This window comes from Anopheles cruzii, chromosome X (assembly GCF_943734635.1).
Source record: "Anopheles cruzii chromosome X, idAnoCruzAS_RS32_06, whole genome shotgun sequence".
Lineage (NCBI taxonomy): Eukaryota > Metazoa > Arthropoda > Insecta > Diptera > Culicidae > Anopheles > Anopheles cruzii.
The window spans coordinates 8,926,095-8,949,021 of record NC_069143.1 but is presented as its reverse complement, the minus strand read 5'-3'; the positions used below and the strand labels follow the sequence as shown (position 1 = coordinate 8,949,021).

Sequence of the window (22,927 nt, the reverse complement as noted above, 5' to 3'; positions counted from 1 at the left end):
TTAGAGATGCACCGTACACGTCTAGGCTACGGCTGCGGGACGTGTCGGGCGAGCCGGGTGACGCGACCGCGACCATCGCCCAGATCGTCGATATGGTGCAGCGCGAGGTGATAAGTCTGCCGCGGGCCGCCGAGCTCCTTAACACGACGCCGGCCACCATGAGCAGCTACATCGAGCGCTACGTAAGTATGGTGCGGCTGCAGCAAGGTTTGCTGGCCAGCATGGCGTACATCTCGGTGGCCAGCGGGGATGCCGTTCCGGCGCAGACACACCACACACCATCAGACCTTCGCCCGCCGGCGACGACCGCTTCCGACGACAGTGACACCTCCGGGGTGGTGAAGCCGGAGTCGCCGATGGCCGCCGCGCCCGTTACCATTGTACCGTCGCTGAGCGACGTGTGCGGCGGGGCGAATACACCGCCGCCACCGCACACCACCAGTGTCGGTGGCTGACAGTCACAGTCGGTGGCGTCTCCCTCAGAGACCTCTGAGCACCTGAGACCCTTTTGAGAATTGAGACGTGGGCGTAGGTTTGTTAGTTTGACCATGTGTAGCACCTAGCGTTAGCCATGTACTGTGTATATACGTCACACGTCATCCTTCCTGTATAGAGTACGCGTGGCTACCGGTCGACTACCGATGTCGTAGCCACAAACAGAGGCACCAGAGTGGGCCAGAGCTGCCGGTGCCCGTAGCTGCAGTAGAGCAAGCGATAGTAGAGTATGCGATGTGTGTGCCTACGGTACAGTAGAACAGTACGGCAGGCAGCCCTTTGAAGCTGGTTTTTGTTGTAAGCCACGTGGTTTTTGGATTTCTCCGTACTCCGTAGGTTGTAGGAAATTGGATAGAACTGAGCGTAGGTTTTTCTCGAGTAGTTGTTGCGCTGGTAGTGGTTAGAACCGTTAGGCGAGCACAGACGAGTGCTCTGATTCCGAGCTGCCTATTAACCGATGTACCAATCCAATCCTTTCTCTCAACTTCGCAGGAAAGCCATTTTTTCTAAAAAAAAATACACCAAGACCCGCCAAGACCCGAACGTAGTAGCCCCTAACCCCCCTCCCGCGAACTAACTCCCGGCTAGCCGATCAAGACAAGGCGGCGGCGGCGGCGGCGGCGAGGGAAAGGGCTACACAGAAAGTTCGATAAAAGATACCCAGACAATTGACACATTTTCTGCCCATCCACAGGATCGCACACGTATGTCCACCGCGGGGCTGAATGGTGGCTTTCTAGTGCAGCGGCCCAACAGTTTCGGTGATGAGGAGCCGGATGAGACGAGCCACCACGCTGCCTTGATGCTGTCACTGCCACTGATGACGCAGCTGATGAAGCAGCAGCAGCAGCAGCAGCAGCAGCAACAGCAACAGTTGTCGGCTCCGGTGCCGGATTCAGCTCGGACGCCAGCGTTCGGTGCGGTCTCAGCGAGCGATGTACCGCGCGGGGACGATGAGGTGCTGAGTGCGCTGCTGTCGGCTGAGTCGGTGGACGGTGAAACCATGTCCAGCTGAGCTGAGCATACCCGAGGCCGAGATACGGGCAAGGAATTCCCGACCGGATCCACACGAACGCCGCCCGCAACAACAAGTGTTTCTCTAGCGTAACGCTCTAGGCAACGCTAGGCAACTCGAACCTATAGAGCTGTCGATAGTGTGCACCTGCGCCGAACCAAGGGCTCGGCTACAGAAATCAAGATCAGGAGGATCCATCCATCCATCTATTGCCATCTACTAAGCTTATTTATCCTGCAAGGGATTGTAGGGCTGTCTATGTATATAAATCACTTATCTTATGTGGATGTGGGCTGTGCCCTGTGATGCCACCCTGTGTGTCCGACCGGCTCGGGGCCGGCCGGCCAGCCTTCGAAAGGTGTGCCGACACATCCCAACGGCTACTAGAGCTGGTGCCACGAGCGGTTTTTGGGGGTGGGTGGGTAAATGCTTGAGTGAGTGAGCACTCACTGGGACGTGTCTGTTGAGGTGGAACCCAATTTATTCTGTAGGTTTACTGCAATCAAAGTGCCAGACGGTGGCGCATCTGTAAGTGGGTTACGCGTGAAACACCGAACTCAATGTAGGAACTAGCTCGTTTGTTTAGCCCGAAACATGTTACTGACAGTAACAGTGTGCTCTGTTTTGTGGAAGACTTTACACGGCGTAGCGATTTTTTGCAACGTTGCCTTGCAATCGGTTTCTTCGTCGAGCTGCTGACGTTTCGTTCTGCAGAACGAAGCGAAGCTGAAGCAGTGAAGGCCAAGGAATTGTTATGGTATAAAATAAAGCATAAAGAATAGGTCGCGAATCATTGTTGTAGTATAGAAAAATCACGTCAGTGCGTGCGTGAGAGAAAGATAGAAAGAAAGTGGACGAATGATCCGGATTGCAACGGTTGCTCAGCGGAAGCGGACACTCGTTAAGAAGCAACTACTATATGGATGGAGGCAGCTTCCATCTGTACAATCGGGGTGAGCAACTTTTTGTTTGCGTACAGCTGTACGTTCCGGTCCGATTTATCACAAAACATTCATCCAATGCATGCGTATGCGATAATAAATTCAGGTTCCACATGGTATGCGGAATAAAAGCAACGGGCGTTACTTCTTTCTGCCATCGTACTATATCTGCTACGGTTTCCTGTAGTTTTCTTACACCTTTTCGGGTGTTCAAATCCATCAAATCCAATCCATCTTTCCGTACTGTGCTAACTGAAGGCGAAGAGCTCTTGTATTCTTTATTTGGCAATCCAAAATATAAAAATTCAATCACTGCGCACGATACTTTTATTTTTTCGATCGTAAAAATATGCTGTGGACGACACTCAGGTCGTCGTACGGAGCACACGGAGCAAACCCGTTGTGGAAACGGTTCGTCCATTGTTCCTCCGCACTGTCCATTGTGTCGACAGACAGGCATATCGGGAACGTTAACTCACAGCCAGCTCACGAGTTTGGAAGAGGCGTAGTAAGGATATTGACACAACCGGACAGCGGGCAGTGGTGGCCGCTGGTGTCGCTTCTGTGTATATGTGACATTTTGTCTCTAGCTCGCATCACGTACCTCACACGCTTGCGCCGTGCGTGCGCCCGCACTAGAGGATTTGGAAAACCCATGTCCTCGTCCCCGTGTTGAGTCGGGAATGATGAAAGATTCTTCGCAATATTTGTGCCGTACCGTTTGTGACGGGCAAGAATCTTTCCGACTTTCCGGAAGCATATTCCGAGGGTGCCTCCGATTTCCAGACCAGAAACTCGGACTCCCAGAGACTGCTGGGACTGCTCCAAGGGGGGGGGGCGCGATACTAGGTTATACGGTTTCATTTTTATCATGAAAAGCATTGTCGAAAGCATTTTGACGAGCTCCCAACTCCCTCCCTCCCTCACTCCGGGTCTTTACTGTAGACACTCGGTTGTGTTGATTTTCGGTTGTCGTTCGGACTCAGTGGACTTGTTTCTCTTGCCGGGACACAGGAGTCACAGGTTTTTGTTTACAATTATGCCCCGTGGTCCTGTTGCTGCCTACCCTGAACAGTGTGGCAGGTGGCAGCAGCAGCAGCAGCAGGTGGTGTAGCGTTTTGTGTGACGTGAGCGGGAGACTCTTGGCTGCCTGCTTGAGCGTGAGAGATGAGCAGAGGCGGTTATCTCCCGTGGGGCGATGTGGGGCCGAAAACTTTGGACGCTCTCGCTCCGCGTGTCGGAGACGTCGCAATCACAACTCCTCTCGGTGTTCTCGCTCGCCGTTCGCTCATCTGGAGCCTAGCACCGAGTCAGTGCCAGAGCCAGCTATAGAACACGGGAAACTTCAGCTGCAGTACGGTCAGTCAACGTTTTCGCACCCGCTTCGCTTCGCTTCGCTCTTCGCTAGCTCTAGCTCGCGTTCGTCACAGGTACGGCCAGGACGTTCCAGTGGATCTTTGGTGGGTTTCCTTCGGAATTCGGAAACGGCCGATTGCGTGCCTGCGATGGGCAGCAGTGCCGCAGTGAGCGGTTGGATAGCTTAGCCCGTCACTGCAGATCAACAGCACCAGGAACCAGCTGCGGCAGCAGTAGCAGAGGTGAGTTAACATACGCAGCAGAGTGTGTGTGTGTGTGTGTGCGCGACATGGCGAAGGATACACCAGGTAGGTTTCCTCCCCACCCAGGTCCAGGCCAGCTCACAAACGCCTCCAACGCGCTCGCCTCGGATATAGATATGAATGTACACTAATACCGTGTGTTGTGCGTGTGCGCGCGTGTGTGTGTGTAAGGATGAGGAAGGTCCGGTTCCGTGCAAAGTGGTTGGGCATGTGTGGCATCATCGCGGATATCGTTAATGTAAAATGGGTTTGAACGCTCCCCAACGGTCCCAGCACCTCACAATCAAGTCACAATCAAAGGTCCTGTGGTCCAAAGGCTCGAAGTCCTCTGTGTCCCCGTGTGTAGTGAGTCGCCGCCACACTATCGTGTGCCGTGTGTGACTCTGTGTGTGCGGTCATCTTGAATCCCCCCTTCTCGAACGGGCCCGCTCAACCACCGCCCCCGCCCTGCCCGGGGGGACCAGCAATCAATTTTTCATTTCAATTTCACCACTTCGCGCCTGGTAGCGAGGAGCGTAGACCAACACGTAGACGACGCTCTCGGAGACTCCGACAGGAGGCTGGAGGCTGAGCTGGTCCTGCGGAAAACCACCCGTGCCGTGATAACGCCACTCTTCGTCGTGTCGTCGTCGGACTCGTCGGAACTTCTTCTCTGGAGCAACACCAGAGAAGGAAGGATAACGGCTGTCAGTTAGGAGAACGGACAAAGGCGGGCATATATAGAGCGAGAGTGCGAGAGAGAAATAGAGTGGTTAGTGGGTGGGTGGAGCGGAGGGGATAGGGGGAGGAACTTCGTTGGGAGCCAGGCAAAAACGCGCGCGTGACCATAGGCAATCTATCGTTGCCGATGGGTCGAAGTCTGCAAGAAGAGCAACAACAACAGCTTCAAGTTGACAGGAGAGGAATATCTGTGAAAGTCTGTGGCAGTGACGTCGGAGGCGCGGGAGGCTGGAGATCGATAAAAAAAGGGGGGATGTAAGTGCGGTAGGAGCTGCAACGGCGTTGGCCAATACTTTCTCTTCTTGCTGTTCCCTGCTGTTCAGGATCACCCAGGACCAACCACACGAACCAGGCCCCCAACAAGAGACGTGCCGTGCCGTAGGTGCGTGCGTAGGTGTGTAGGCGCGTCTGGGCGACAGCTTTATCACTCCCGCCCGCCTCGACCTCGACGGTTGGCGCCAGGGAACGCCGGGGTTCGCACTTGTTGCTGCTGGCGACTGGAGCACTAACGAGCCAGTGCGCGGTGAACAACCCGGGGAAGCGATGGGTAAGTACCGGATAGCGGTGGTCCAGCTAGTATTTGTGGCTGTCGCGAAATTGTTGACTAAATGTTTACTCACTGAAATGTGACGTCAAGTAAAGTCGGTAGTTCGCTGGATCCGGGTCCGAGTGGTCTGCAGTTCTTGCTAACCTTCGTTTCTTGCCCTGTGCCCAAGCAGATACGTTCTTTCGGATGCGACGTGCGTCGCACAGTGGCGCCGGCCACCCGCCGGCCGCCCCGGGCACCACCCAGGAGCCGCTGATCGTGGTGGAGGAATCGGAGACGTGCGAGAAGGCGGACGAGACGAGCGCCCAGTCGTCGCAGCGCCAGAGCCTGGACATTGACTCGCCGGAGAACCCGTACCTGCTGTCGCCGTGGCGGGAGGCGCGCGAAACCCGCAAGCACTCGCTGCCGACGCCGCCCTGCACGAGCGGCATCACCGCCAGCCAGGTCCGGCGGCTGTCGGAGCGCGGCGGCGAGGGCTCCGGCCCGTCGCCCCGCGAGCAAGCGTTCCTGGCTACGCTCTGCAGCACGCCGGCCCCGCAGCCCGGCGGTCGGCGCCACTCGGTCGTCACCATTAGCCGCGTGCCGCCGACCATGTTCGGGCGGAGCCGCCGCGAGTCGATCGCCGCCGTGCCCACCGGCCAGCGGTAAGTCCTGAAGGAGTCTCCGGAATCGGGGCCCTCGACTCACACTCTCTCTTCTCGCCACAGCCCGGGGACGGGGCACTCGCGGCGCGAAAGCGGCAGCGGCCCGCCCCCGTCGACGGATCACCGCGGTAGCGTCCACAACCTGCAGCTGGACATCATGGATGACATCGTGCAGGCGCGGAAGGCGCGCATGAAGCTGTGGAACACGAGCAACGAGCGGGTGTGCGAGGTGCAAACGCTGGACGAGGCCGGCACCGGGTCGAGCTCGCCGATGCGCTACACCAACCGGCGCTACTCGGACTTTGTCGGCACGGCGCTGCCCCCGATCCAGTCGTTCCGCCGTGCGTCCGAGTTGCCGGTGTCCCCGCTAGCCGAGCCTCCCGAGGCCACCGGGGCCACCGGCAAGCCCGCGAAGATGGGCATCGTCTGCACCAACACCGACCTGATCTCGCTCCTGTCATCGCTCGCGTCCTCGGCCACCGAGATCAATCGGTGCGGCGAGAAGGACTCGTCGCCGGCGTCGACGTCGGCGTCGGCCTCGGGACAGGCAGCAGCACCACCACCGCCCGGGGGCCAACCGCTACGTCCGTTTCCGTCGCTCAAGTCACTTCTGAAGGTACCGCCGGCAACGGGTGGCACCAGCGCGCAGGAGCCGCCGGGTGACAAGCTGCGGTGCAAGAACCGGTCCAACAGCTTCGACAGCTCGCTGTACCACAGCATCAAGCAGCTGGCCACGGGTGGCGGCGGGGCGGTCTCGCCGGGCGGCACGGACCCCGCGGAGCGGCCAACGGTCGAGGCGGGCTGGTTCACCAAGCGCCACCAGCCGATCGGGGCGCGCCGCAAGTCCGCGTCCCAGACCGCGGCCGGATTCGCCGGCGAAGCCTTCGAGCGGTTGCGGCGCGAGTCACGCGGTCTCCTCGAGGCGGCCACCGTCGGCGCATCCTCGACCGCCAAGAGCACTGCAGCGGCCGCAGCCGCAGCCACCGCGCCCTCCGAGCCGCGTCCAGCGCACCCGCCGAAGCCGACGGGATCGCACCGGTCGCCGCTCAACAAGCTCAAGTGGGACGGCCGGAGCGCCATCGTGGACGCGCGCATGATCGGGCACGCCATAGAGAACTTCATCACCGGCTCCGGGTCGTCGTCGTCGGCACCGTCGCCGTCCGGTTCCGGCGGTGCGTCGAAGAAGGGGGACTCTGCTGCGGCGGCCAAAAAGTCGAGCGGCGCCGGTGCCAGCTCGACCACTGGTGCTGGGAACTGGTTCGGAAAGACTGCCGCCGACGACGAGGAATCGGCCGATACGTGCGATTCATCGCTTTGCTCCACCCTCAAGGATCTGTTCGTCAAGTAAGTCGAGCGAGGGGCGCACCGGCCAATCATGTGTTTTCCGGAACTGTGCTAATCTACAACGGCTACGGCTAACGACACATACTAAGATACACCCCCACCGAGCATAGAGAGAGAGAGAGAGAGAGAGACAGAGGTAGATATAGAGATAGAGAGAGCGAGGGAGAAAAAAAGCATGTATGAAGCCAGTACCTAACACATGAGCTGAAAAGCCCCTGATCTAAGGGGGAAAACTTAGTGTTTCTTTTCTCAAAGTTGGATGTATTCATCAACGTAATCGCCTTCTAAAGCCTGGCATTTCCAAACCGATTTACCTTTTGCATCAAACTAGACCTCAGATTCAGCCATACCCCCCGATTACGGTTTTCAAGTACTTGAGTTGTCAATCTCAAATGGCAATCTCGTGTGTCGGCATTACGGTTTTCAATTAGAGAAGCTCCGAGTGCTAAATGTGCTAAAATGTGCTAAAAAGCTTAAATGTGAAAGCTTGTCAAGCTCTTTGAGTACGAACTGTCATTTCTGGTGCATTTTTGTAAACATTGCACACACAGATACACATACACAGGTAGCAGTTCAGCTGTGCATGCAATTTTTGCTATTACATTTCTGAAATTTTTAGATGTGTAAAAGGTTGTAACTCGAAATATTGTAAGCTGGCGGATCACCGAGATCACGAGTACAAGTTTGCGCACGAAATAGCGAACGAAATGCGCGACGGCCTGTGTGGTTAGTTCCGGGTCACACAGCGAGTTCGGCTGCTAGCTGGTCCCGTTCTCCAACGCGATGAAAGTGATCGGTGATCGGCAAGCAACGTTCGGATTCGGTGCGGCTCTGTCGCCGGCCATAATAACGAGACAGTTGTTGGTTCAACGTTTACGCGTTTACAATTACGCGTTCTCGGTGTACATGACTATTTGTTCTTGTTGTACACCAATGTGTGAGCTACTGAGTTCCCTATCTATCTATCTATCTATCTATTGGTGGCGCGAACGCCCGATTCGGGCTATGGCCGCTTGTATCGAGACCCTCCAGCTGTCTCGGCCTACTGCCCTGCCTCTCCAGTCTGCTACACCGAGCAGGTCCTCGCTGGCCTTACGGACGCTGTCCTCCCATCGGGCTCTTGGCCTACCGACTGGTCTCCTGCCGTGTACCGTTCCCAATAACGTTTTCTTTGGTAGCCTTGTTTCGTTCATCCGTATAATGTGGCCCGCCCATTGCAATTTTTGTTTCTTTATCATGGTGGAGACCTCTGGGTCATCGAACACTGCATAGATTTCACTATTATGCCTGATCCTCCAGTGCTCTCCATCCTTCACTGGGCCTAGTATCCTTCTGAGGATCTTTCTCTCAAAGGCATTAATTTTGTTTTCTTGGGACTGGGTTAGGACCCTGAGTTCCCTATCACTTATCCTATTTGCTGTAAAGCAGGCTCTTAGTTAGGCAGACCTACTTTGGACTAGCGACACTGGCAGCAAAGGAACTGAAAATTCATCGCAAAATATTGCGACACAAATTTGACAAATTGAAGTTTTCATCACCAAAAACTATCTTTGAAAGCATCACTATCTTTGCACGGTGCAGCATAAACAATACAAACTAATTGATAAAATCAAAGATATCCTAACAGAACGGCACTTTCCGTTGCAAAAAGTTGACGGAAACTCGATTGTCAAATTCGAGTCTCCGTTTGAAAACCATAATGCCGTGACAACTCGATTGATCGAGTGAACAAGTTCATCCAGCCAAAAGCTTTCCACAGAGAGCGTTCATCCAGTTTGCGTTTGAGCGTTTGAGAACTCAAACGGTGCGCTAATACCAAAGTGAACTCAGATGACCGCTTGAGTAGTCAATTAGAGAATGATAATCAGGCCTATAACCTCTTCATTCGGGTGAATTTTCTTCAACCGGTGAACATACTTTTGACGTCTGCGAATAGCCAATAGTCGCTAGGAGCCAACTCTGGTGAATAAGATCGTTGTGGGAGCAATTCGTAGTTCAATTCGCGTAGTCATCTTTTCTGATTGACTTCTGACTTGACGGGGTGCGTTGTCTGGATGAAGTAAAATGTTTTTGTTTTCACATAGAGGTTATTTCTTTGTAATTTGAGGCCTACATACGCTCCAACAGACCTGTACAATATTCACTGTTGATGGCCCTTCTCAAGATAGTCGATGAGTATTACGCCACGCACATCCCAAAATCCCGCTGCCATAACCTTGCCGTCAGCTAGCTGGCGCAACTTCACTTTCCAATCATTCATAACGATTTTGTGGATTGTGGGTGCCCTGGAGTTACCGCCTCATTTGGACGTCCTCAGCATTCTGAATCATCCGGGTCTCAACGACCACGTTTGCAAACCAACGTTTTATTGGGTTTTTTTCTGAGTTGGCATACGAGCTTATCGTGCATACGTGTTTCAAGCTATTCCCTCGTTTGAGAGATATTTTTTCTCACTCATGAGTTTCCCAGATCATGAACTTTTAACATCTTTCTTTTGAAGTTTAGTACTAATTGAAAAAGCGGTGAATGCAATAAGACTCGCACTTTATTATGGATTAGGCTCGGGAGGCTTTTCAGCCCATGTGTTTCTACGGCTACCTGTTACACATCTAGGCGGTAGGAACCGCATCAGCATAGGATGAACAAACCGCAAACACTTTCGCAAAATGCGGCAAAAGCCATGCAGAAGAAGAGTAACTGAAGAATGAGAAGAAGACGAAAGAAGGCACGTCAAGGCGAAAGATTTACGAAGAAGACAGCGGAAGACACAACAGAACAAACCAATCCCACCAATGTAAGCGTAGCCTTTACGACATCAAATGAAATCGAATCGTGTGAGATGATACTCTTATACTTTAGGTTACTTAGCGCAGCAGCAGCAGCAGCAACTGTGTAACGGTCGTAACGACGTTGAGGCTCACGAGGCTAGCTTTGTAACTGGCAGCGTCCGGCTTCCCTGCACTCGTTCGTTCGTTCGTCCTGTATGTTTGTTTTGTTTGTTGTTGTTGAATCGTCCAGTAGTATCCTACAGCAATAATACACTCTCGGGCACAGTCGCAGCACGGACTAAACCAACGGTAAAGGCTGGGTGTCCACTGTGTGTCCTCTCACTCGCACTGTCCACTGGTTCCACACAGACACACACTGGTGTATTGACCGAACTTCCCAACCCATCTACGCAGTTTGCAGTTCAGAAATACTGGTCACTGCTCGTGCTCAAACAATACTGGGAACTCGGGGCCATTCAGTCGGCTCGGTAGGTCGTCCTGGGCGCTCTATCATATCAGCCACTTCAACCAGCAGCTTGAGCGGAGCGAAGCTTTTTGCTGGCTCCAGATACTGGCATGACAGTTGACACCGACGCCAGCTACGGAAAAATACCAGGCAGCGTGGTCAGGCGTCACGAACAACTTTTATCACAACTTCTACATCGAGTAGTATCCCTGTAGCAAGTCCCTGTATTGTTTGTGCACGGTAGATTGCTGTAGATTGCTGCCGTCACCTCGACTCTGCGTTGTTCGCTGTACACCTACCTGACCCGACTCTGAGTGAGAATGTGCGGTAAATATCTCCCGTAGTAGTCGCGCATTGTGCTGCGAGCCCCTGTGTCAAGTCCTGTCAGCAGCGCCTAAACCAAACGAGCAACGGAGAGGAGAAGAAGGAGAAATTCGGTGGTTTGAAGGAGTATCAATATATCAATAAGGGCATACAGAGGGGCAGAACGAGACAGTGGAATTAAATAAGAAACCGTGTCTAACTTCAATTCAGCGATACTTTGAACAATTTTAATATTAAGCTGTACGGGTTTTAGAAGCACTCATAATTGCGATAAAGAACAAAACAAAACCAAAAAAAAATCGTGAACGTCAAAGAATATCGGCCAAATTATGCGCCACCGTGGTAAGGTAAGAGCGGGAGGGGCGGGGGCGGGGGGGATATTTATTGTATACATTTTAATCGGTACCGCGATTCTAAGCGTACTAAGCAGTTCTGTAAGTGGTAAGCATATAGCATCGTCACCGACAATCTGGGCAACTTTTGAATAGTCCCACTCCTTTATCGTCTAACCATCCCACCGGGTGTGTGTGTGTGTGTGCAAAACGCACACACACACACACAAACACATACATACACACACACACCTTACAACAGAGGAGTACACTACACTACCGCCCACACCCCAGGTCCCACCCTCACCACCATCGCCCACATTCCCATCCCATCCAGAGACAAGTAAAGCCACGGGTACAGGATGTGTACGTCACAACCGTGGCCAGGGACGTGGCGTCTAGGCGGCGTACCTTGACGTCAACGTGAAAACTATGAAATATACTCTCAATTGCACACACACACACAGACAGACACAGCGACTGAAAAACAAAGAAGCTGCAAACACACAGGCCCTGAACAGTGGAAAATAGTAGAACAGAGACATGAAATGAAACAAGTGAACTGGCAAAAATGGAAAATCGGGGAATGTTAAAGGGACAAAGGTGAAAAAGTGAAATTAAGCAAGAGAGCGAAAGAAAGAGAGAGAAAAAGAGAAAGAGAGAGAGAGAGAGAGAACGTGGAAACAGTCTGCAACTCTGTTAGGCATGTTTGGAGCCGAAACCTAAACAAAAGAAATAACATAAACGTGACAATATCAAACCAAAAGTAAATCAGTCAACTGTAGCTGTATGGCGAAAGAACGGACGAGGGAGGTTCGTACTTTCAGCCACCGCACACTCGAGGGAAACCTAAACATATTCTAGTCGGAGAAGTCACAGTCTGTATAACAATATAACGAAAAGAAGAAAACAAAAACAAAAACTGAATGTTTGTACTGTGCACTAAGAATTAGCGATCAGCGCGTCCGGTTTTCCGGCAAAGCGGACCGAGTCTGATTGATCAAACACAACACACTACACACACGCAAACACACGCACAGAGAGAGAGAGAGAGAGAGAGAGAGAGAGAGAGAGAGAGAGAGAAGGATAAGGAGAGAGAGAGAGATATCGGCACAGCACTGTGGGCGTGGGCGATGGGTGGGAGTTTCAATGAAAATGTACTGTTAACAAACTGAAAAGGGTATATTTTTTATAGATAAGTGTTTCCAAAACATACATTTGCTCTCGATGCGTCGTCAAACTGATTGTTGTTACATTTACAATTATAATCTATACAGAAATAGACAAAAACAAAAGTATATATATATATATAAATATAGAGAGCAAACTAGTTGATAAATGTTTACAAAACTTTGATATACAAACCATGTACATCAACACGCACGGTCGCAAGAGTCGAATATTCAGCCCACCACAATATGGATGTTTAGTGAGCCGGGCCTTGAGCCGAAATTTGTGTCATTACGAGTTCAATCAAGCAAGTAACATTTATGAAGCCGAGTTTAACAAACAAAACCCAACGGTTATGTGAAACCGCAACTGCAAGAGGAACGTTCTTTACCTACAGACATACTTTACTCAAGCCGATCTTTAGACTGAAAACTCTTGGTAACTGAAAGCAGAAGACAGAGAAGCAGCAACCAACAATTCCACAAGTAGACACGCAGCCCTACTGCTACTGCTGTGGCCAAACATGTAACGGGAATATGCCTATAACTTGAAAACTCTCAAAGTAGCAGGTCCCAGAAATCTCATAACTTGATGTAGCTCATCAGTCCTGGCCGCAGCTCGTTTTCAACGCTTTTCCGCGACCCTCTTTGAGCTTTTTGTTTCACTTATAAACTCTTGTCCTTGCTCACCGTCGGCTTTTTGCAAATTTTTCGACATTTTTGGCAGCAGAAATTTCGAAATTGAATGGAACTGCGTTTTTGGAACAGTTTCAGACATTAAACAAAGAATTAATATGTAACTGTTTAAAAAAGGACCCGCATCGCCAACAATAATTAGTACTGTGACGTATAATTTGACACAGAGCTCGGAGTCGGTGTTGGTAGATGGTAGAAATAAAAAAAAACCTTACGTCCCTACCGGAATTACCAACAAGTTCAAAATCAAAACTTCCCGTTACTTTTTGGCCACAGTCCAAAAGGAAGCCCAGTGATTGGAATTATCGGCATTTGGGCCATCACGGAGGACACGGAGATGTGACACGGAGCCTACCGAGCGCTGCCCGGCGGTGACCGGGCCGGAAGCACATGGGCAGGAGGCAGTGGTGTTGGTGGTATGCCTAGTGAAGGCAGCAAAATTAACACACAATGAACACAAACAGTTAATGGAACAAACACACTACTCAACAATCATTTATAAATAGTAAATTATACGTGTACTTCACCCGGCGCTGGCTTGGCGAAGGATGAACCTGTTGTTGAAATAAACCATGAAACGTACTAACCAACCGGTGGGAATGCGCTGTTGCGCGCGATGTTTTGTGTTTTGCGTTGCCACCCCTCGGCTTTTTGTTTCTCCGCTTTCTCCTCTTTCGCTGCTTTATTCATTGGGATCTACTAAATAACGATCCATTTGCTGGGTTGCTCAATAAGTGTTGCACTTCAACAATAGAGGGCGCTGGTAGACTAGCCACAATTAATTTTGTTATATTAGTACACTCTTCATATGAACGTATGTGACATGTTTCATTTCATTCCATCAATCCATTCTTTGGTTACATGCCGATTCAGTATCGACGTGAATTCGTTCAGTGATTGAATTGAAGCTTTAATAGTAAAATAAAGTTTTGAACGAATGTTGAAAATGTTTAACGACTCTTCGCCTTTAATTAGTACCGCAAAAAGATGGGTTGCTAAGTTTAAACGTACAAGCCTTGAAGATGATCCACGTCACGGACCTCCAGAAACAGTAGCAACATCTGAACTCGTAGGAAAAATGCAGGCTATCGTATGGGAAAATCGTCAACTGATCGAAAGAGATTTAGTAGAACCCCTCGGCATCTCATCTGGGCAGTGTAAGCAACATTTTGACTGAAGGACTGACGTTTCAGAAAGTCGGATTTTTCGATTTTGTCAACGGCAAAAGTCGGTATGAATTAAAGTTCGAATAGTTGGAGCATACACCGCACCCACCAGATTTGGCGCCCCTAGAGCGAGTTGCATCCGTTTCCAGATCTAAAACAAAAACCAAGCGTTTGAAGCGTTTTTAACCAAATGAAGAGATCATCACAGCTTTTTGATATTTCACACATATTTTGCAGCCCAGATACCAGATTCTCCTCTTCTTCAGGGATGGAGTTCATCAATTGTGGAACTCGGGTGCACCGCGATGTGTTGATGTTCAGGGAGACGATACTGAAAAATAAAATGTGTGTGTCAAGCCTTCAAATTGCGCCTTTTCTACCGATCAAACCGCACCGGAAACTTACGGAACAGCCTGATAGAAGCGATAGAGCCGTTGATAAAGCAACATTTTACGAGCCTGCACTGTGCCGTTAGCTGAACCGCTCCATCCAATCACTACGAGTCGCTGGAACGAGCCGGGAGCCGGCTTATCTGAACGCACTGTTTGACGTTGATAAGGTTGCCTGGCGATGCCCGGCAACGTATCACTTGAACAACCACTCATATCGGGGGGAGAGTTCTCGTGACGACGACCCGACCGACCGGGATGGCGATTTTTGCGTAGCTCAATATCTCCACGCGAACAAGCAAATACCTGTTTGCGACGAGAGCGCAGCAAAACCGGACCCGAGCCATCCGGACGAGTGTGTCGCCAAAGATAGTAAGCGCTTATCAGCTCGCAGCTCGTGGTCGTGTTGACGAACTCCAGGGGCTCGGCATGCGCTCGCACGAAAGCAACGGACTCTCGACGGTCTGGTGGTGTCGTTGTTGGCAGGCCATCGAACGGCTGAACGGCACTGATTAGGGTGCCCGAGCGCTCGACAGCCTCCTCGAGCGATACGGGGCAGCCGGCCCAGCGATTGCTCGGCCGCGGACCAGTTGCCAACGGGCTGCAGTCGGTGCCGGTTCTCTGTAACGCAAGCAAGTGTAAGTAAAAGGGTTCGCGGGTCCGCGGGTTCGCGGAACGGTATTGTTCTTGGTGGCTCATGTGATCAGAGGTGATCGTAGTTCCATCCACGGCTGCCCGAAAATCATCGTCTGTCGGCAACTGGAGCCCGTTAAGTTGACTCCCGTTGCAGTTTTGCGTCTCGAAGCGTACACTGAGCTCGTGGCGGTCGTGGCGATCGGCTGCTCGCGGTCTGCTCCGACGGACCGGTCTCCCTGTTACGTAATACGCGGGGGCGCTAGGGAGGGGGGCACAGCGCGGAGCGGACCAGCGTTGCTGGTGGTAACTAACGGTTTTTGGGATGTTTCGGTTTTCCCGCAGCATGATAGGAGCTGCCGTGCGAGGTCGCGCAAGTATCCTGGCACAAGTGAAGGGCGCAGCGCCAAGCCTCAGAACAAGCCTGCTTTCGATCCGCGGCATGGCCGGGTATCTGGTGGAGGACAGTAAGCAGTACGGCTTTCTGCGCGAGCTCGGCCTGGAGCGGGTGAACGCGGGCGTGTACGATGGTTCGGGTTGGAGCGCGGGCCGCGGTGAGCTCGTACAGTCCGTGGATCCGGCATCGGGGCGCATCATCGCCGAGGTGGCGACCGGTAACGAGCAGGATGCGGACCGGTGCATTGCCGCGGGCGTGAAGGCGTACGAGGAGTGGCGCCACCTGCCGGCTCCGTTCCGCGGCGAGATCGTGCGCCAGATCGGGGACGAGCTGCGCAAGTACCGGGAGCCGCTCGGCCAGCTCGTGTCGCTCGAGATGGGCAAGATCCGGGCGGAGGGCGTCGGCGAGGTGCAGGAGTTCGTGGACATCTGCGACTACGCGGTCGGGTTGTCGCGCATGTTCGCCGGCCAGATCCTGCCGTCGGAGCGGCCACAGCACACGATCCTGGAGAAGTGGAACCCGCTCGGGCTGGTCGGCATCATCTCGGCCTTCAACTTCCCGTGCGCCGTGTTCGGCTGGAACGCCGCAATCGCCCTGACCGTCGGCGATTCGGTGCTGTGGAAGGGTGCCCCCAGCACGCCGCTCGTCAGCGTCGCGACGACGCGCATCGTGGCGGAGGTGCTGCGCCGCAACGGCCTGCCACCGGTGGTGACGCTCTGCCAGGGTGGCACCGACGTCGGCAAGCGGATGGCGGCCGACCCGCGCGTCAAGCTGCTCTCCTTCACCGGCAGCACGGAGGTGGGCCGCGAGGTTGGCGTCCAGGTGCAGGGCCGCTTCGGCCGGGTACTGCTTGAGCTCGGTGGCAACAACGCGCTCATCATCAACGACGACGCACCGGCCGAGATGGCGCTCGATGCCGCGTTCTTCGGCTGCATCGGGACCGCCGGTCAGCGCTGCACCAGCACCCGCCGGCTGATCATCCACGAGCGGCTGTACGACGTGTTCCTGCGCAAACTGGTCGCCCGCTACACGGCCCTGCTGCAGCGCGTTGGCCACCCGCTCGACAGTGCCACGCTCTACGGGCCGCTCCACAATCGGCGCGCCGTCGACGGATACCGGGCCACGGTGCAGGAGGCCGTCCAGCAGGGCGGAGTCGTCGAGTGCGGTGGTCGGGTACTCGAGCGGGCCGGGTGCTTCGTCGAGCCGACCATCATCTCCGGGCTGGCGCACAACGCCCCGGTCGTGCTGCGCGAGACGTTCGCCCCGATCGTGTACCTCTTCAAGGCGCGCAACCTCGCCGAGGCCATCGAGTGGAACAACGAGGTCGACCAGGGCCTCTCGTCGGCGCTCTTCACCAGCAACATACAGTCGGCGTTCCAGGTAGAATACCCCCCCCTCCCCCCACCGCAAAGCAACCCTCGCTCACTAAGCACGTTATCCTCCCCCCGCACTTTCTTTTGCAGTGGATCGGCGAGAACGGGTCCGACTGTGGAATCGTCAACATCAACACCTCGCCGTCCGGCGCCGAGATTGGCGGTGCGTTCGGGGGCGAAAAGGCCACAGGCGGTGGCCGCGAGTCCGGGTCCGACGCCTGGAAGCAGTACGTGCGCCGCTCGACGATCACCGTGAACCACTCGTCGAACCTACCGCTGGCGCAGGGCCTCGTTTTCGAGTGACACGGGCCCGTCCGTCTGTCCGTCACGGCACCATCCATCTAATCACAATAAAAGCTCCGTTCGGCTAGACCGTTGGCCGGATCAACAAAACCTACTATCAACTTGCCCCCTCCCCCCGCCTTCGTCTACGGTCCGAAAGTATGGATGTTTCGGAAGTTTTCTCAAATCGCTCACATGTGTCTGCCCGTTTACCTCGGTACTCCACACCTTTCTGGTCCCAGCCGGAAGCACGCCCGGACTAACGGCATGATTTTTGCTCTTTTTAGGATTCTGAAAATGGATCCATCACAATTCGATAGACAGCTGACTTGTTTGTTTTTTACCTGGCGAGCAGCATTTCCCGGTTCGGCAGTTTTTCGGTTTTCCAGCTGTTCGGTTCAACACGTAGCGATACGGCGTATTGAAAGGCGGCCGCAGTGCAATTTCGTCCAAAAGTTCAGTATTGGTAGCTTCAAGCTCTTCCTCGAACTTTTGTCGATGCCTTTTCTTCAACAGGTTGCAGCCAGGAGAGGAACCGATGTCCTACCTCTTCACGGGTGGTAAGTTGCACTAAACTAAATGTTCTTTTTCTTTCGATCTGAAATCATTTCAAATCAGTGTTGTCAAAACAGTACAACGAGGCGGACCGAAATTGACAGCTGGAGCCATCCTGTTTACACGGCTCCGGGTTCAGACCTCGCACCACACCCGGAACAAAAACTCGACACGGTTGAGGCTTTTATTTTTCATTTGTTTATTTTTCATTGTCTGCATCCAATGCATCCGGGTCAGTATGTTACAGTCAATATATATTGTTTGTTTTTTTGTTTTTGTTATTTTAAAAATTTGTCACATTTTTGTCATATGTACAGTTAAAATTTACCTTTTATCGAATTCCAAAATATAAAATAGCCCTTACATGCTTGTTGTTGCTGTGTGAGGGGAAAGGGCGACGGAGGAGGAGGTGGTGGGGGGTCGCACTCCCCCCTCCCTCCCCGGGGGTAAAGGTTTTTTGTTTGTTTTGTAGTTGTATTGCCGCTACTAATCGGTTCCTAGAACGGGGTCTCTTTGAGGGTTGAAGGGCTGCTGCCGGTCGCAAACTAGGGCAAACACCCCAAAACATGGGGTTACACAGGTTGACAGCGGGCTTCTCAGTTGCCTGTACTGTACAACTCGTGTTGCAGCACTCGTGTTCGTCCGCGCTTAAGGAACTGACGGAGGAGGGAGAGGTTAAGTAAAGTAACCTAACAAATTGTTCTGACGTGGTGGCATTGATTGATCTTTTTTTGTTTTTTGTTTTTTCTTGTTTTTTGAATTTTTGCTTTGTTTTATCGTTTCTTTGTTTAGCATTATTTACCACTACCTTTCTCGCAAGGATTTCAATAACACGATTTCTTTTGTTTTGGCATCCATCGACCATCGTGGCGCACCGACCGCGCGGCCCCCGTGTTAGTTTCTTCTTCGGTTCGTAGTTTAATATAAATATTCTGTCTGTGTGTGTGTGTGTGTGAAGTGAATCATAAGAAACCGAAGACGGCGAAGCGAAAATCAAACCCCTTTCGTAGTTCAAAAATGGTAAATCAGCAATTGAAAATGATACTACACATTCATATTGTACAGAGTTACAGAGTTACTATTTCATGGGATAACGTCCCAGGGTATCAATTATCTGCTGGCGCTGGCGCCCCTACAGAGAACGTTTCTCACACGCACGTCTATCTTGCGCCCCGCTAGGCGTTGGTAGGGGTTTTTTTTTATATATAACATATTACAGTCATGTAGTAATGGTACAGTAACAATAAGTCTGTCTTGTTTTAGTCACTACATCCGATCTACAGACGCGCGAGATAAGGCGCTTCTAAAACGAAACAGAACGAAACTTAGGTTCACATCTTTATCCCTTACTGCGCTCTACACTTCTTTCTCTTTCGCTCGCTTGTTTTCATTTGTGCTCTATTGGTTGTTGCATTTGTCGCGTTTGCATTTACTTCCACAATCTACTATTTCATTGTCGATATTACATAGGATCAACTACTGCTAAATCAATGAATGTTTCCGCGTATCAGATATACAGAGTACAGCGACTGTACGTCTTAGGCTGATCCGTTTTGACGCCTATTTTGAAAGTCCTATTATCTTAGCATTTCAAGCATGTAATTTCGCACAACTGCTGCTAACCACGTCCCTGCCAGTCCGTAAACCTACCTCGAATAAACTTATTGTTCTTAAATAGTATGTATATTATATCAGTGTATCCTTTTTCTTCTATTTACTCATCCTAAAATGTTTGACGACAGTCTCAAAAGCTCGAATCACCATATTTAATGTTTGTTTTACATATGAATACGGCTAAACCTCCTACTCCTGCCTACGCACTTTTCGTACTCCGAGTTTGCTTCAACTTGCGAAGAGTTTTGCGAATGTGTTTTCTTCTCGTTGCTCTTTACCGAGCATACCGATGCCTACAATGTGTGGTCCTGCATCATCATTACCTATCCGCGACCGTTTATCAATCTAAGGAACTCAGAGAGGTGAAATCCAACAAAGCTAGCCCAACCTAAGGGAGAAGGTAATGGCCGAAGTGCGTGCCTTTTAAAAGAATGGGAAAGAGAGGGCTACAAGGAGTGCTTTAGAGTGCGCGGGTTTCGCGGGAAGAAATTTTGTTTCGCTTGAGAACGGGAGTTCATCAAACGCAAGGACAAGGCCCACAGGTTTGTTTTTAATCATTTTGCGTTTGGGGCATCGATTTGCATCGAACGATTGCAATGGTTCCATCTTGATGGTTTCGAGGATCTGACCGCGTAGTTTGATGGCGAACGTTCGATACCGACAGTGCCTTTTTCTCCACGGGTTAAGCCGATGACGTCAAATATTACCAATCATCCGTCAGCCTCATCGATTCGGCACATGGGTTGTGCAATTACAACCTGTCACAGCCAATAAAAGTGCCGATCGAAAGAGCAAAAAGCAAAACAAGACAAGCGTCTGGAATTTACCGGTTTTCCGGTGGCGGATGATGATGTCACCGTCATTGAATAAAAGTTCGCCATTTTCCTAAAGTTCCTGTGATTCCCCGATGCCCTACACGCCCAATGACTCTGCTAGGCAAATTTTTCTACTTCCCCGCTCTCACGACTATCGTGCTATCGAGAGTCCCAGGGATTACTTGGTGGTGGTGGCGGCAAACGGGCGAGGAAAAGAGTGCTAAAGACGATCGTCTGAACCTCCTCACATTGAGGCCGTCCGACGGACGAATCGAAAAGAACCCCCCGAAAAAGAAAGTTACCAGAAAGAAGGACGAAAAGCAGCAGCGCTTAAGCGTTTATCTGAAAAATCCGGACACATCCAAAGAGCAGGATAAAGCAGCGATCCAGAGTGAAGAGGAAAACCAAGCGAATCAACTCAACAGATCGCCACCGCTCAAATGATTATTCTCTTGCATTGACCTACAGCGAGCGTATCATCAAATACCGGTTACACCAGATGACATACCAAAAACCGCGATAACAACTCCCTTCGGGTTATTTGAATTCAAATTCATGCGTATGATTATTTTTAGAACCATATGATCCGATTCGCTCGGCAGCACCGGACACCCGTCAAATCCTGTTCCTCCTCCCAGCGAAGCTTTTTCAGTGTCAAACTAAGGGGAACGGAAAATGTCGCCTCCGGCAGCCCTCAGTAACATGCACCATCAGCCGCCCTACAGAGTGGTCCCAACCCATAAGCACCGAGAGCTGATGGATCAGCGTATCGCTCTCATCAACTCGGAATGGCCTTGCTCGTACACGGCGCGCCTGTGGAGGCTGGAGTCATCGCAGGATACACTGCCGACCAATTTTATGCTGACGGTAGGCGACGAGAAACGATCCGTGGTTCTCGCACACGCGAAAAATTCCACAATTCCTTCCGACCGGGAGGCGTTGAGAGCGTGATAGTGGCCCGAGACCACCGCGGGCAGGGTATCGGTCATCTGCTGATGCGAGAGGTCGAAAACCACTGCTTTCAGAAATTGCAGCTCAAAAAGGATCTACCTTTGTACGATTGACCAGCAAGCATTGTACACTAAACTAGGGTACGAGTGCTGCAAAGCGGTCAAAATTTTCGAATCATGTCCGAAACGTTCAACACAAGTACTAAGAAAACGTGGATGGCCAAATCTGCACAGTGAATCGGGTGGGAGTCACGATGCGCAACGGGTATCGGGAACAGAATGTATTTAAGAAGGCGGATAAACGGTATATAAACAGAATGTGGCGGATAAACGGTATATAAACAGAATGTGGCGGATAAACGGTATGGTCGAGCCGATAGATGGCTCCTCGGGGCCGTGGCTCCCGTCGTGGAAGAGGCCGCCCGGAGGTGGTTTTCGATTCAAGTAAGAAGGGGAGCGAGGACAATTAGTTATATTTATGCTCAAGGTCGTCCTCCGATGACTTCGGTTGGAGTGTTTTCAGGGATATGCGAGAGAGAGAGAGAACGCGAGCGAGAGCGAGTTTTAGCGGGGAACGGATTTAGTCGCCGAGCAGAAGCGATGCCGGATGCCGCGCCGGAAACAGAAAGAGAGAACAGACAGCTATAAAGCCCGCCGTCCTGCCGTCGTTCACCACCGAACAGGACATCATGAAGATGTTCTCCGATGTTCTGCAAAGCGATGAGAGGAGAGTTGATGTGCGCGAGATTTGATGTGCTTAAAACACATGATCAGCGGAAAGGAAAAGAGTGAAAATGAAAAGAAAAACAACTTTTCATAATTTAAACACTAGAAACACACTTGAATAAAGGAGAAGTGTAAGCGAAAGAGGAAGAAGACCGAAAACAACAACAGATAGAAACCAACACTCACTGTGCTGTGCTGCAAAACGATCAAAATTTTCAGGTAATGCCCGAAACATTCAACACAAGTACTAAGAAAACGTGGATGGCCAAATCTGCACAGTGAATCGGGTGGGAGTCACGATGCGCAACGGGTATCGGGAACAGAATGAATTTTAAGGCCTTCTATGCGCCGGGACGCCAGTTTGTAACTTCGGTGCAAAAGAAAGTTATTTTTTGTAGGGCTAATTGTGGCGGATGAACGCATCCAACGGCAGGGTATCGGTCGACTGCTGATGCGAGAGGTCGAAAACCACTGCTTTCAGAAATTGCAGCTCAAAAAGGATCTACCTTTGTACGATGGACCAGCAAGCATTGTACACTAAACTAGGGTACGAGTGCTGCAAAGCGGTCAAAATTTTCGAATCATGTCCGAAACGTTCAATACAAGTACTAAGAAAACGTGGATGGCCAAATGTGCACAGCGAATCGGGTGGGAGCTACGATGCGTAACGGGTATCGGGAACAGAATGAATTTTAAGGCCTTCCATGCGCCGGGACGCCAGTGTGTAACTTCGGTGCAAAAGAAAGTTATTTTTTGTAGGGCTAATTGTGGCGGATAAACGGTATCGGTCGAACATTTTGGGTGCTTGCTGAAAGCCAAACGGAATGCAGACTAAATTCATCTTTTCTCCTCCTCCTCAACAGACTGGCCACAGCTCAGTGCAAGCCAGAGTTGGGCATTTTCACAAACTTAGTCCGTTTGCGATCTGTCACAAGTTTCAGAGGCGA

The 22,927-nt window shown here is 51.6% G+C and overlaps 3 protein-coding genes and 1 pseudogene across 6 annotated transcripts; 3 read left to right on the top strand and 1 right to left on the bottom strand.

Annotated features, from left to right (window-relative positions):
• The first annotated feature begins 4,096 nt into the window (after nt 1–4,096).
• Nucleotides 4,097–7,329, top strand: LOC128266871 (uncharacterized). The gene is made up of 3 exons (XM_053003664.1): nt 4,097–4,115; nt 5,510–5,981; nt 6,045–7,329. Exons 1-3 carry the CDS (start codon nt 4,097–4,099, stop codon nt 7,327–7,329), a joined length of 1,776 nt encoding a protein of 591 aa, XP_052859624.1.
• A 4,746-nt stretch (nt 7,330–12,075) lies between these two features.
• On the bottom strand, nt 12,076–15,616 carry LOC128266860 (uncharacterized). Its single transcript, XM_053003653.1, has 4 exons — nt 15,584–15,616; nt 14,652–15,256; nt 14,453–14,577; nt 12,076–12,095 (listed from the first exon to the last, which is right to left on the bottom strand). The coding sequence occupies exons 1-4, from the start codon at nt 15,614–15,616 to the stop codon at nt 12,076–12,078; spliced, it is 783 nt and encodes a 260-aa protein (XP_052859613.1).
• Nucleotides 15,132–19,579, top strand: LOC128273133 (putative aldehyde dehydrogenase family 7 member A1 homolog). Of its 4 annotated transcripts, none has more exons than XM_053011056.1 (5): nt 15,132–15,273; nt 15,614–17,045; nt 17,129–17,537; nt 17,608–17,880; nt 18,668–19,579. In XM_053011056.1, exons 2-3 carry the CDS (start codon nt 15,615–15,617, stop codon nt 17,339–17,341), a joined length of 1,644 nt encoding a protein of 547 aa, XP_052867016.1. In that variant the 5' UTR covers nt 15,132–15,273; nt 15,614; the 3' UTR covers nt 17,342–17,537; nt 17,608–17,880; nt 18,668–19,579. The 4 variants fall into 4 exon arrangements, with proteins under 4 accessions (XP_052867016.1, XP_052867024.1, XP_052867032.1 ...); XM_053011064.1 differs by lacking the exon at nt 18,668–19,579 and adding an exon at nt 17,939–18,183; XM_053011072.1 differs by lacking the exon at nt 18,668–19,579 and adding an exon at nt 17,953–18,182.
• A 1,400-nt stretch (nt 19,580–20,979) lies between these two features.
• Nucleotides 20,980–21,491, top strand: LOC128266849 (N-alpha-acetyltransferase 80-like; annotated as a pseudogene).
• The last annotated feature ends 1,436 nt before the right edge of the window (nt 21,492–22,927 follow it).

Coding starts and splice junctions, on each gene's coding strand:
- LOC128266871 (XM_053003664.1), top strand. Junction 5,982..6,044: donor GCCGTGCCCACCGGCCAGCG/GTAAGTCCTGAA, acceptor TTCTCGCCACAG/CCCGGGGACGGGGCACTCGC.
- LOC128273133 (XM_053011056.1), top strand. CDS start 15,615: ATGATAGGAGCTGCCGTGCGAGGTCGCGCAAGTATCCTGGCACAAGTG. Junction 17,046..17,128: donor ACATACAGTCGGCGTTCCAG/GTAGAATACCCC, acceptor TTTCTTTTGCAG/TGGATCGGCGAGAACGGGTC.
- LOC128266860 (XM_053003653.1), bottom strand. CDS start 15,616: ATGCTGCGGGAAAACCGAAACATCCCAAAAACC. Junction 15,257..15,583: donor ACCGAAACATCCCAAAAACC/GTTAGTTACCAC, acceptor CTTGCGTTACAG/AGAACCGGCACCGACTGCAG. Junction 14,578..14,651: donor CGCTTCTATCAGGCTGTTCC/GTAAGTTTCCGG, acceptor TTTATTTTTCAG/TATCGTCTCCCTGAACATCA.